The 13,980-nt window shown below is 35.4% G+C and overlaps 1 protein-coding gene across 1 annotated transcript; it reads left to right on the forward strand.

Moving 5' to 3' along the window:
• Positions 1 to 2,224: 2,224 nt before the first annotated feature.
• Positions 2,225 to 13,941, forward strand: LOC110718225 (probable E3 ubiquitin-protein ligase ARI7). The gene is made up of 15 exons (XM_021897041.1): positions 2,225 to 2,395; positions 6,001 to 6,125; positions 6,330 to 6,435; positions 6,543 to 6,633; positions 7,710 to 7,882; positions 9,384 to 9,488; positions 9,855 to 9,943; positions 10,167 to 10,274; positions 10,421 to 10,511; positions 10,611 to 10,700; positions 10,996 to 11,043; positions 11,931 to 12,002; positions 12,200 to 12,299; positions 12,389 to 12,527; positions 13,077 to 13,941. Exons 1-15 carry the CDS (start codon positions 2,225 to 2,227, stop codon positions 13,342 to 13,344), a joined length of 1,776 nt encoding a protein of 591 aa, XP_021752733.1. The 3' UTR covers positions 13,345 to 13,941.
• Positions 13,942 to 13,980: the final 39 nt, after the last annotated feature.

A 13,980-nucleotide genomic window follows, 5' to 3' on the forward strand; every position in this document is an offset into this window, starting at 1 on the left:
TTTAAATCCAAACATTTTCATAATTTTGTCAAAACTCAAGTTTTTCCATTAGGCTGCAACGCATAAAACAATTGTACTACGTATTTTATATAGACACCTTGATTGCATTAAAGAATCACCTTGATTGCATTAAAAAATATTTAAAAGACATACAATAAACAACAAATCTGTTAGAAATAGCGAGGTTAGTGACTTGAACATCATAACACGTGCTTCACATTAACAACCCATTTGCCGCCTCTAATTATTCAAAACACCCATCAAACTAACTCAAACCATAATCCAACTCTTAACACCCATAAATCCACCATACAAACATTATTATATACATAAACCCTTACCTAACAACCTAATTATAATTATCCTCATGCATTACTATTCTTACTACATTCGCTTCAGATTAATGACATCAATTTGTCTTATTTTGACTATACTTTTTACTGAAATATATATAAAAAAGTGTTGTCGTGCAAAATATTATTGAATATTTGACTTTTATTAATGAGAAACCCCCCATTTATCTCATAGATAAACAAAACTAGGATATCTCAAGGAAGCTAAATAAAATATTGGCCTTGTTTGGTAAATGACTGTTGGCGGTTGGCGGTTTGCTGGTTCACTTGACTTGTTTGACCAGTTGGAATGTTTGGCTGTTTATAATGGTTTTTGAAATTGGCTGTTTATAAAAGTGTTTGGTAAATTTAGTTGCTGGCTGTTAGCTGTTTATTTGATAATTTGTGGGCCAACAAGCCAAAATCTAACAAAAAAAAGCTACTCAAAGCAGTTTTTTCATTTTGGCTTAAAAGCCAGCTTTTTCGCTAAATAAAAAGCCAATTACCAAACACTTTTTTGGCTGTTTGACTACATAAAAAAGCTAATGGAAAAGCCATAAAAAACCATTTACCAAACATGTCCATTATAAACCTACAAAAAAGGAATAACTTGGGTAAGGTCCGTGAATTAATGGACGTTTTCCTTTAGTGAAGTTTTTCAGCTAAAATAACGGAGAGGAAAGAACACCAGGCCATCAAAACCAAAAACCACCACCACCATCACCATCTTCCATGCTTACTCTTTCATCTCCTTCCTCCTTCAATCCATAACCGAAATTAAACCACCATCTTCATCATTTTGTTGCAAATCGACCTCCGTACCGACACCGACATTATCACCAACACTGACATTAATGGCGGCTTCGCCACCAAATTGAATGACAACCCTAAGAAAAATGGAGTAATTCAGGGCATGTTGAACCCCAAAGGGTAAATGTGTTTCCCCTCCTCCATTGTTTTCTCCATTGGAAGCTTGAAATTGAGCTTTGATATCTCTCTAAAATTGAAGCTATGAAAATTCCACCATTGAAGCTCGTGGTAGGATTGTAGGAAAGAGATAAAAATAATGGTTTTTCTAGTTGTTGAGGAGGAAGAAGATGGTGGTGGCTTTTGGCCTCGCGTTTCACCTTCCTCGTGTTCTTCGCCGTATTGAAGATATAGTAGCTATGTTAATACTTAACTATGGTCAATTACAGAAACATAACAGTTGTCAAAGCTCTATTAGGAAATGACAATGGTACCCACACTTTTTAAATGGGAATGACGAATATACGGCTGGATAAACAAAAATTGTTTATCGTGGGTATAAACTTGAATTTTCTCCTTATTAATACGGAGTATATAATTGCAAATATTTCACGAGTTTTTTAAATGCATCACTTTATAAATTAAGATATTTTGAAAACGAGAGGAAAGCTTTAATCACTTTATTTATCCCTCGCTCTTTCATGCATTGCCATGATATGCTAGTCAAAGTGTTATGATTATTTTCAAAGTCCGAACTTGGAAATGAAACCAACATCATCATCATCATCATCATCCTCCCTGCTATTCCGGTAAACTCTCCTTTTGTTCACAACACAGTCCTTTCTATTCTCTCTCATCCCACCGCCCTAACTTATTAAACTTTCCTTTCTAATTTCCCCAACTTTACATAAATTGCACACTTTGTACATTCATCTCTCACTTTTTCATAAACCCTAGCCAAATTCCCCCAATTTCTCAGGTTTTTCCATCAAAAACCCCATTTTTTTCTCTGATCATCATCATCAGTTCATCATTTCCTCTATTTATCTCTGTCCATTTGCTTTAATCGATCGTACAATCCTTTGTTTCTCTCTCTCTTTCGCTGAATTCAAAAAATTGGAGTGAAGCGAGTTAGGGTTTTAGCTATGGATTCTGATGAGGAGATTCATGATGTTTATGATGGAGATTCTGCTGAAGATTATTATTACAGTGGTGGTGATTCTGATATGGATGGAGGTGATTCTATCGGCGGCGGCGAGGATGATGATGATGATGCTGGGTATGGTTATGGTTATGCCAGTGATGAAGGGTCCGAGGTTTGATTCTTTCTCTTCCTGCATTCCCAAGTTGTTTTTTTTTTTTTTTTTTAAAAAAAAAAAAAATTAGTTTGATTGATTACTGTAAAAGTGGTGAATTATAGTTTTGATGATGCTTAGAATTTTAGTTTATGAATGAAAGAATGTAGTTTGTCATTTGTGGGTGATAAGTGATATTGGTTTGAGGGATTTTTCAGTGGGGGGAATGCTACTGAAGTACTGTAATTTGTGAGTTGTTTTCTGGTTAATTGACATTGAGGATTTTATTATTGAATTGGATTGGTGTTTGGATTTGGATGGTTTTGTCTGAATTGGATTGGTGTTTGATTTTGGATGGTTTTGTCTGATGGTATCAATCTGTGTATGCTACAGTGGAGGTTTGTATGGCATGATTTTATGGCAAATTAGAGAATTTTTATGATTTTTTGGTTAATTCTTTGGTTCTGATTGCAGAGTGAAAGTAGGGGTTTGTTCACATGAATCTTGTGGTGTGAAATTGCCGTTTGTTTTCATAAATCTGGATTTTGTGCCGCAGATGGCATTTAAAGTGATCTTCTATTTATTATAGAAATGCTAACTTCATGATGATTAGTTTGTCTTAATGATAAGTTTTTTAATTGCTTTAAAGAGGAAGCAAATCATTTGATGATCGTTGCACGTGGGAGTCTTATTTGTGAATTAATGAGGATATGCAGAAGTTACGCTGCCAAATTTGGAATAATTGGTGATTGTATTCAGAACGAAGTATCTGAGCGGATAATATGACCGACAGCTCGAGGTTTCACTGCTTGATGGAAATAAATTAAACACATTTCTTAGGGTTTTCTAGGAGATGTAACGTTAAAGGGATAATCGAGTTTTCTATAGAATGATTCAATGTAGGCACTCAGGCTGCCTTTTGATCTTTATGAAGCTCAGTTTATGTATGGAATAAAGAAAGAGGTTTCATGCTTAAGATTGGTTGTGGCTGTCTTTGTCCACAACATGAATTTGAGATTATTGGGTTGAGATTGAAGAGCAACTTGTGCTGGGTGGAGGCATGAACGGATTTGGTGCCTAAGGAAAAGTGATTTGCTTAGCCATTATTTAGAAAATTTCGTTGATCTGGTACTTTGGTTTATTTATAATTGGTTTATTTATAATTTTTGTCATCATAATTGGGTTGTAAATATCGTGATACTGGCTTTGCTATCATGATTACTGACCCTTAACTTGCATCAGCTATATTGTTAACTGAGTTGATTGTTGATTTCTTGTCATTGTCCATAAGTTTTTACTGCTATCATATCTAAAACCCACTGGATTTTGGCTGGTATATATAGGCCATTCCTGTGACATGGTCCTGTCTTCCTTTGTTGGCTATTGTTGGTGGTGTTGAGTAAGATCATTGCTTGGATGCTGTGTGGGTATTGTATGATATTTGGATCCTTGAGAGGAACAGGTTGAAAACCAAAAGGGAATAAAATCTTTGAGTATTGCTTATGCTCCCTTCTTTTTACAAAAAAGTCACTGGCTGGATCTTTGTGTTATTTTTATATATATGTTTTTAAATGAAGAGGCTAGGATTCTTAATATAGTTTGTCATGTGAAAATAATTCCTATGGTTTTTAACTTTGCAGAGGATTTTCTACTTTTTTTTTCCTGGAAGTTTTTGTTCCTATAGAAAAATTGTGCTTCTTGTGTCTCATTAAAATCTTCATTTTCACACTTGGCTGTGCAAAAAGTTTCAAAGTACTTGTTTTTATTGTGTTTTAAAACTTGGAATGTGGGTGTAGCGGACATAGGAAACGAAGAATAAATGCTAGGAGCTTAGGAATGAGAAAACTACTGGATTGCTTGGACGGAAACTGGAAAGAGAAAAGGGAGAAGTAATAATGAAATTAATGACTTTAACTTGAAAGGTTTTGTGAACTGTTTGTTGAGACATCCACAATCTAAAGTGTAAATGGGTAGGGGAATTTTGTAGGGTGTTAGTCTGGTGAGTTCTCATTATGACATAACAACTAGGGCGCTATTGGCCACTAACCACTTGTTACAAATTATTTTAAGTTCCAATCTGAACAATTAAGGGATGGTGATGAGATGAGTAAAGCTCAACTCCTCTTGAAGTTCTTGATGTCGACTCGCCCAATCTCTAGTGGCTCTAGGAATGACTTGAAGATTGAATTGTTATAGTTGGCGACTTGGTGTCTGACTATTCATTCTTTTTGTGTGGTTAGAGGGGGGGGGGGGTGTCATTTAATGGTGTTGGAAAAAGTTAGAGAAAATAAAAGACTAGGATTGTTTTAAAAAATTATATAAATTGAAAATTAAGAATTTTAAGGTACATGAACTAAAGGCCTGCATTTAATAGTGTTGAACAAAGTTAAAGAAAATAAAGTATAGGATTGTTACAAAATAAAAATCATTGTAAATTAAGATTTTTTAAGGTACACAAACTATCCTACAAGTACAAGGCCTAGTAACCCACAACTATTTTCAGAATGAAATCATCACGGTAACAGCTACAACATCTCAATTTAATCAACAGTCAACATGACCGTTTTACCTTCCTATCCCATATACTATGTTTTATCCATGGTGTCCTCCACAAACAATTACGAAATTATGTGACGTGGCTTAAATTTGCTGTTTTGAGGCTTGAGAATTGACTCTACTTGTTGTCTAAATCTAGGAAGGAGGTTTAGATGGAAACTAAATAATGTCATTATGTAAAAATAATGCTCATAGTCATAGTTTTATCTTAAGTTTTGATGAATTGATGAAGTCACGAGTATTAAATATGAGTATCTAATCTTTAATTCTCAGACCCGAGTGAACTATAACCTCAAGTCAATACATATTGTGAGTACCTTTAATAAATTCATGTGAATGGATCTAAATCTAAATCTAATTTGTGCATTTATGGGTACTTTTATTCTATTTAGATTGAGGAGAATGTATTTTAATATAAAAGAATGTATTTAAATACAAAAGATTTGTTTGGCACTTGGTAACGATGTCTAAGTGTATTGTAGATTGTATCTGGGACATACACTGTCTTTAAGGATCCCTAGGTCAACTGGTGGATGGCAGTTGTAGTGAGACTATTACTGTTAATCCTATATCGTCTGGGGGAATTATGCCACTGTCAGGATTAGGATGTGTGGTAATGGAAGATCTGAGCTTGACTAGTACCTATACTTTTTTGTGGATAACCCCCCCCCCCCCCCCCCCCCCCCCCCGCCCCCCAAGATATAGGGATATCTTGGTGACATACCGAGTGCATCTTAGATTCTTAGGTAGTAGCCACTAGCAATGATTTGTGTGCTATGTTCTTTTTATGTTTAAACACTTTGATTTTGTTATTTGTTCGAAATAGGGGTCATCTCCTTTTCTGTTCAAGGAAAAGGGCTTAAAAGCTACAGAGTAAAATGTTTGGTTGTCGTGGGCCCACATTCAGATGATTTTATAAGTTGATACCCTTGAGAGGTTCATGACCTTCATGTGCAAGTATAGGCTGTTCAAAAGAAAATGAAGTGTTGTTGATGTTTGTGTTGTTACAGTTTCCTACAATTTTTAATGTTCCTGTGCAGTTTTCTTATAAAATTTGAATTATGTTCCAGAAAACATATACCGTCTTGAGGGAGGATGATATTCGACAGCGCCAAGAAGAGAGTATTTCACATGTTTCTGCTGTTCTATCCATTTCTAGAGTTGCTGCAAGCATATTGCTTTGCCATTATAAATGGTACAAACTTCCTAGTTGGATACTATATTGTTTTCTTTTCGGTTGTTACTTATTTGTGTAGCTTTACTATTCCTGTGTTTTGTTTATAGCATTTGTGTTTGTATTTCCAACTATATTGATGAGAACTGCCTTATGCTGAGCTACTATTACTAATTTAATCCTTGTTTTATGTATTATCATATATAAGTGTAATTTTCTTTTCAGGAATGTTAGTCAGTTGCATGATGAATGGTTTGCTGATGAAGATAGGATTCGAAAGTCGGTTGGCCTACTTAGCAAACCTGTAGTTATGTTTTCGAATGCTAATGAAGTGAGTTCTGCACCTGAAACATTGGGTCCTTAATTTTTGAATGCAGTTTTGCTTGTTATGTTCTCATATTGATTGCATCTTTTTCTAATTGTGTGTTGTTTTGGCAGTTGACCTGTGGAATCTGTTTTGACTCCTATCCTCGTGACCAGATACAATCAGCTGTTTGTGGTCACCCCTATTGTATAACTTGCTGGAAAGGTTGGATTTAGTTTGATTTATCCTTATCCGTCCCCTTCAATTAGAAAATAATAAGTTCTCCTAGAATGATTTGTATTTTTGTTAGTGTTTGGATATGTTGCATAATCGTGCTGACATGGTAAGCTTTCAAATGCATGTTCATTTCCAATGGGGTCAATCTCTCACTATTCTTTTTCTATAAGACGATAACGGATACATAATTACGGCCTAATAAATTGTGCATTCTTAGCGATTGTTCAGTAATGGTTAAACAATATAGCTAGTGTTCTCTTGACCTGTATTTTACTTGTGATATTTTTATCTTATCATATTAGTCTTGAACTTATGCTATCTGAATTTTTATGAATTTATTAGCCCTTATCTTATCGGACATTCAGACCTTATTAGATCTTATATAAGGTGTTATTAAACCTGTTAACCCTTATCTTATCTGAACTTATTAGCCCTTATATTTGAACTTATATTAAATTTTTTGACCTGAAATATGGGAAATAAGTTGAGGAGAACAGAGCCTTACTAGGGTCTAGGGTCAATTGGGAACAAGCCTTCTCTTATTGTAGGGATAAGGTTGTATTTTTTCCAGCCACTATACCCTGCCCTAGGAGAACTTCTTCAGACTTTTGGAGGCATTGTGGTGATGTTGCTTCATTGATTGTTCAGTGAAGACTCTGCTTCTGTATACTCTTTTTCATTTTGTAGAGTTTGTCTGCTCTCTAAGAGTAAAATTTATAGGTGGTGGTTCTAGTCTAATTGTGTAAATATTTATAATGGTTTGATTTACTCTTGAGTTTACATAACTCTGTGCATGAATGGTTGCAATAAAGGAATGGTGGTAGAATTATGCGAAGTAGAAAGCGTGTTATTGGACTCTTATGCCGAATCATTTTGTCACATCCCAAATTGAAAAGCTGGAGTATATAGTATATGCGACACAAATCCAACCCCTCTCTTGTATGCATGCATATATATTATTTTTTTACATGTCATCGCACATTTAATCATCATTATTGCTTGTCCTTGTGCATCTCCGTCTTTTCTGCTGAGGATGTTGGTATCTAATTGGATTTGTTTTGCAGGTTATATTACTACATCCATTAATGATGGCCCAGGGTGCTTGTTGCTTAGATGTCCGGCTCCAGGTTGTGGTGCTGCAGTTGGTCATGATATGATCCACAAATTGGCATCTGATGAAGATAGGGAGAAATATTCTCGCTATTTTGTTAGATCTTACATTGTGGACAAGAAAAAGGTGGGTTTTCTTTATTATATTGATCTTACCGGTTAAATTTTTGTATGATGCTTTTTTCTTTAGAGTGGGGAGAGCTCAGTTTTGTATTAAGGTTTTTTTTTTGATTGTTTTTACCCGTGCCACACATTATTATTACAATATATGTCATATTGTTCATGTTAGGATTTGTGAATTTGGTAATGTATAGTGATCTGTTGATATCTTTCAATTGACTTGTGTCACTTTACAGTAAATTTTTCGAATTGTGGTATAATTTGTTGACTCTTTTGCAGTTGTGTTCGCTGCTTTGCTTTGTAGTTGAATGGACTGCTTTCCTGTATAGGGCTATAGGCTATTAGTGCTTCTCCTGTTACTTGAAGCTATTGGATTTTGTTTAGAATATTATTTTTGCTCACCTTTTGAGCATGGGTATGTCACATTTGGTGGTGAACATGCTTATGTATACTTTATGGTAGTTATCCAGTTATACCCAGGAATGAGCTTGCAATGGAGTGGCAAAAATGCTCTCTAATTTAGAACACAAGTTGTGACCGGGAGATACTTTCATTCTATTTTTGAAACATATCCTTTTAAGAGGATTAGTTTATTTCCATCACTTAATTATTTGGACCTATATTCCAACACACCTTTATTCTTTCTTTGTTTAAATTCCTTTTTGGGCTAGATTGTTCTTTGGTAGATCTTTGACCTCTCCTGAGAACTTTATAACTAAAATTTCAGCCTCACAGTGACTTGAGAAGCGAGATAGATTAATCATCTTAGATCATGGTTGTGATCTGATGAAAATAGTGGCCCTAAACTTTGAAGCATACTCTTTGTTTTGTTGTCTAAATGGCATGGTTGGTGTTGTCTGATTATCAGCTGCATCAACCTTTTATTGATCTATCTCACATACTGACCTTGGTCATTTACTACTTGCTCTTCATCTCTTGCTGCCAGTTGGAAAACTGATGCATTGACCAATTAGCCAGATCTTTAAAATCGTAGTTGTCTTTGACTGAATGGCTGCGTGGGCATTTATATAGGCATACATTGTGTTCCCACTTTCCTTTTCTGGATATGATTACACTTTGCGAGTTTCCATTTTATTTTTGGATAGTTTTTCATTGTTGGGTGTAGAGCTTATTGACATACTTAGTAACGAGTTAAGAAATAAAAGGTGGAAAACTGCGTCGGCGAAAAAGTTTTATGTGAGCTTTATTACAAGTGTGTGCTAATGCTTCTGATGTAGTCAGCTGTGTTTTTACTATCTTGTAATTGGATTTATATCCATTTTGCATATTCTCAATGTTTGCATCTTTTCATTTTTTTCGTTGTCATGTATATTAAGTTCATAATATAATGCTCATTGCCACATTCTACTGGCTTGTTGCTATAAACCCGTAATTGAATATTCTATCTTGGCTGTGTATTGGCCATAGATGTCTAAATGTGCAAACATATCAGTTACTTGCTTTGCCATTACTGTCTTCTCTTATAATGTCTTTTTCATTTCCCGCAGACCAAGTGGTGCCCAGCCCCAGATTGTGAAAATGCAGTAGAATTTGAACTTGGAAGCAACGTTTATGATGTTAAATGCTTATGTTCGCATGCGTTTTGCTGGAATGTAAGTTTCAGCTGAATGATTTGCAGCCTTTTACCCCCCCCCCCTTTCTGAAAGGAAGATGTCCTGCTCCCAATTACAAGGAAAAAACTGGTTATTAATAGTTATGTTTTTTGCTGTTACCATGAACCACCATGCTGAATGAGTTATATCATTTAAGATTGAACAAGTTACGCTTGTTATGCTTTGACGAGGGGACAAATGAGTGGAAAGCATCTGTTGTTTATGTTTGTAACTTATTATTGTATTATCTTATTTTTAATGATTTAATTGCAACTGTAAGCTTTAATTTTATTTTGGGGAATTATTACTTTTCCTAAATCGAAGTTTCTCTTGGTGGAAATTGAATTGGGCGACTATTATTTACAGTGTACAGAAGAAGCTCATCGTCCTGTGGACTGTAGCACTGTGGCTAAGTGGATTTTGAAGAATAGTGCAGAATCTGAAAATATGAATTGGTATGGCTCTTTTTGTGGTGGTTTTAAATGTCCCTGGTGCTTGCTGTTCTGAGAATATTTTTGAGTTCAAATTTTTTTCATTCATTACTTCTGTATGGTTTATTTCTATCTTAATTGACCAACTAATGAACAAGATGCAAGAATAGGGTGGAAATGTCATATACATTCCATCTCTTACATGTATTGACTATTGATGTGGTGTTTGCGTGCTTCATATTTACAGGATTCTGGCTAATTCAAAGCCTTGTCCGAAGTGCAAGCGTCCAATTGAGAAAAATCAGGGATGCATGCATATGTCTTGCACCCCGCCATGCAAGTTTGAGTTTTGCTGGTAAAGTATAATTAAGTGTTGATATTGTAAACACTAACTTGTGCTGTAATCACATCTGTTTTTATTTCGAATGTTTGTTTTTTGGTTGAGGTTGATTGATCATTATTTTTCTATTGTTTATTGGATAGAATCGTGTTGCCTTTCAGGCTATGCCTTGGTGCTTGGTCCGATCATGGCGAAAGGACGGGTGGTTTCTATGCATGTAACCGTTACGAAGCTGCAAAACAAGAGGGATTGGTAATGGAGCCTGCTGATATACGACTGGCTATTAGATTTTATATTTATCTCTATGGTACTGTTAATGATATTTCCATGTACACCTCCATGTTTCTGTAGTATGATGAATCTGAAAAGAGGAGGGAAATGGCAAAGAATTCTCTGGAGAGATATACACATTATTATGAACGATGGGCAAGCAACCAAACAGTAAGGAGTATTAGCTTCTCTGGTCATTTGTTGGTTCTGACTTAGTGAATAGTAGAACAATGTCTATGTGGTATAATTAGTACCCTATGTATGTCTCTGGTTTTGCATTGCAATACTTTTTGAAGAACAAAACTTTATTAAAGTTCTTAAATTGAACTTGTTGGTACTCTATTTTTGTTTATATATGTTTATGAGCTTTCCTTTTAACTGGCAGACTGATAAATAATTTTGTGCCCTTATGTACTTTATTACTTTGATTGGTGGGTAAATGGTGAATGTTTGTTTCTTGTTGCAGTCAAGGCAAAAAGCTATTGCTGATTTGCACCAAATGCAAACTGTCCATGTAAGATTTTAGTTTTATATTATAATTTATTATTTTACACAATATTGTTTTTGCCCCCATCCTGACGCTCTCTAAGTCTCTCATGGTTTTCCTTTTTTTTTTTTCCTGAACTCTTGTAATATTTGTTTAACACTCCGTATTAAATGTAAGGTTGATTGTAGCCTAATATAGGTGGAGTGTTTTTCTTGCTTAATTTGTATAGCTGTACTTCTGACTGTTATGTACTGCTATATATATCTTACATTGAGAGTATTACATGGCTGTTGTTTTAACTTGTTTCATAATTTGATATTGTGCTGGAACTGCCTATCTATTCTTGTAGCTATTCAATATTTCAATATCCAATGATAATCCTATATCCTTAGATTTGTTACCTGGCTATGCCTAGTTCCTATATAAAAAAAATTGAAGGTATATTTTTTAATCATCTCCGTGGTCTTATTATCTTGTTGATTAGTTTGAAATCTTAGGGCTAATTAGAAAATATTCTTGGCAAATGTGGTAAATTGAATTTCTACTTGACTATTAATATCTCAACATCAAAATTCCTAGTCAGTTCTATGTACCAGTAACTATCTTTCTGTAACAATTCTAAGATGCTTGTTTTGTTAAAGCCAAGAAATTATTAGTGAATTGTATTAAGAAGAGATCAGATTATCTATGTTTTTAGTTTCTTGAGCTAGTGTAATACAGAGGCTTCTGTTCTCTCGAATCATTGTGCCTTTCCTGTTGCTGTCCTCCCTTACCTTTTTGTGTGCTGGATCTATTAGTCTTCTTGATGATCTTGAGCTTAAGTCAGGTTAAAATCATTCTGATCTTGGACATTATCTTTTATCTTCACTGATAGTATTGCTGCTTTGACATTGGGTTTTTCTAATTATTTGCAGTTAGAGAAGTTGAGTGACAAACTGAAGGAACCTGAGTCGCAACTCAAATTTATTATAGAGGCTTGGCAACAGGTAAATTATGGAATAATGACTTCATTCCATGTCACCTTTTACACCTTTTGTAAAGAGGCAATGTGAAAGGAAAGAAAAGGAGGAGAGATGCGCAATTGGTGTGCTAGCTTCTTGTTCTTGTCACCCTTGGTCATGATTGATGCATCTGAGTATCTTTTTCCTATTCGTTGTTATAATTACAATTTTGTTTTATGCAGATTATTGAGTGTAGACGAGTGCTGAAATGGACGTATGCATATGGTTATTATTTACCTGAGCATGAAACTGCAAAGAGGCAGCTGTTTGAGTATTCACAAGGTAAAACCGTACCCTAAAGCAATGTGGAACTGGCTGTTCAAGGGAAATTAAAAAGACTGACTGTTCCACCTAATGTTTGCTTCTTGTAGGTGAGGCCGAGGCTGCTCTTGAGAGGCTTCATCAATGTGCGGAGAAGGAATTATTAGTTTTCCTTGGTAATGACGATGGTGAGGTTGAAACTCAACCAGATTTTGAAACATTTCGGCCAAAGTTGGCTGGATTGACCAGGTAACCATCTGGCATCAGGCTGTAGTGTTTGTGATTTGTACTTCTGTAAGACTTTTCTGATACATAGATAAATCATGAATTGCAAAGTCATTTTAATCTGGTGGATCTGTATTGCTTGTAGCATTGCCATTGCAAACTGCACGTTGGCTATGATATTAGTAGTTAGTGAGGATAGAGGAATACCTTCATTGATGTTTATGTCTTTTGCGGCGTGCAGATAATTAGTCGTAGTGGACACTGTTCTTGATAAATTCCACTAGTGAGACTTAGTTATAGTGTATGATAGAGGTCTAATGTAGGCATTATTCTAGGCTACTTCACCAAAGGGGTACCTAGTTGAGACTTGGTCCTTATTTCTTTCTATGTACCATCACCCCATAGACTTGAGAAGGAAGAAGTTATAATTGCTTCTGATTATGTTGCTCTGCTTTTAGTTTCCTGCATCTGTATCATATGTTTGACCCATGTCTATTGTTATACCATTCTATGCATTTCACAGTCCTTTCCGAAAGCTGAAATTGTTATTGATATAATCTCAAACTCCTACAGGGTTACTCGTTCATACTTTGAGAATTTAGTCAGGGCATTGGAAAATGGTTTATCAGAAGTTGATTCTCAAGCAGCTTCCAGCACATCAGTTAGCGCGAAGAATACAGGAGCCAAAGGGAAAGGGGGAAAAGGAAAATCTTTAACCTCACGAAATGGTCGTACTGGTACCAGAAACATAGACGATCTCAATCATTGGAACTGTGAACGGTGTACTTATGCAAATCCTGATTCCTCCACTCTATGTCAGATGTGCCGTAATCCTCGGTAAAGAGAAGAAATCCATTATCATCTGGACTATCGTTTTGAAGGTGCACAGGATGGGCAGTGAGTTTTGGATAGGCAGTCCGTGTCCAATGGCAACATTGACTTGGATACGGTGGATGTGTAAAATAGCATTCACCTTGATTTGTGCATGTATTGAAGAGACTTGTAAATAGCATCTTATGGTGATGCCCATCGGATATTGATGCATCATTATTATATCATAATCATAATCATAGTGCAATGTTAACCAACAAGAGGGGCTTTAATCTTTACAGGGAGCCATACAAAATCTTAGGTGTATTCATGGGTTGGCCTTGACTCGTGTTATACTGCTTTATGCTGGTTTTCGGCTAATGGTCTAGAAATTTGAGTTGTGGGGTTCTTGATCAATGCTGTCTATTGTTGTTTTGCTCTTATTTTAGTTAATTCTAAAATAAACATAGGTGCCTTCATAATCCCAGATAAGCTGAATATCGAAATAGCTTAGCTGATTCATGGGAGGCCAACATCAAATTTATTTTGTTTATTTTTTTTCCCCAGTGTAACGCCTTTTGCTCAGTGATGGCGTTATACGAAGTATATATTAGTAACTTTTCTGATATCTGCCCCCATTATCATCTTCTATCATAATTGATTGTAT

This window comes from Chenopodium quinoa, unplaced genomic scaffold, assembly GCF_001683475.1.
Source record: "Chenopodium quinoa cultivar QQ74 unplaced genomic scaffold, ASM168347v1, whole genome shotgun sequence".
In the NCBI taxonomy this organism is placed as follows: domain Eukaryota; kingdom Viridiplantae; phylum Streptophyta; class Magnoliopsida; order Caryophyllales; family Amaranthaceae; genus Chenopodium; species Chenopodium quinoa.

Coding starts and splice junctions, on each gene's coding strand:
- LOC110718225 (XM_021897041.1), top strand. CDS start 2,225: ATGGATTCTGATGAGGAGATTCATGATGTTTATGATGGAGATTCTGCT. Junction 6,126..6,329: donor TTGCTTTGCCATTATAAATG/GTACAAACTTCC, acceptor TTTTCTTTTCAG/GAATGTTAGTCAGTTGCATG. Junction 12,528..13,076: donor AAGTTGGCTGGATTGACCAG/GTAACCATCTGG, acceptor AAACTCCTACAG/GGTTACTCGTTCATACTTTG.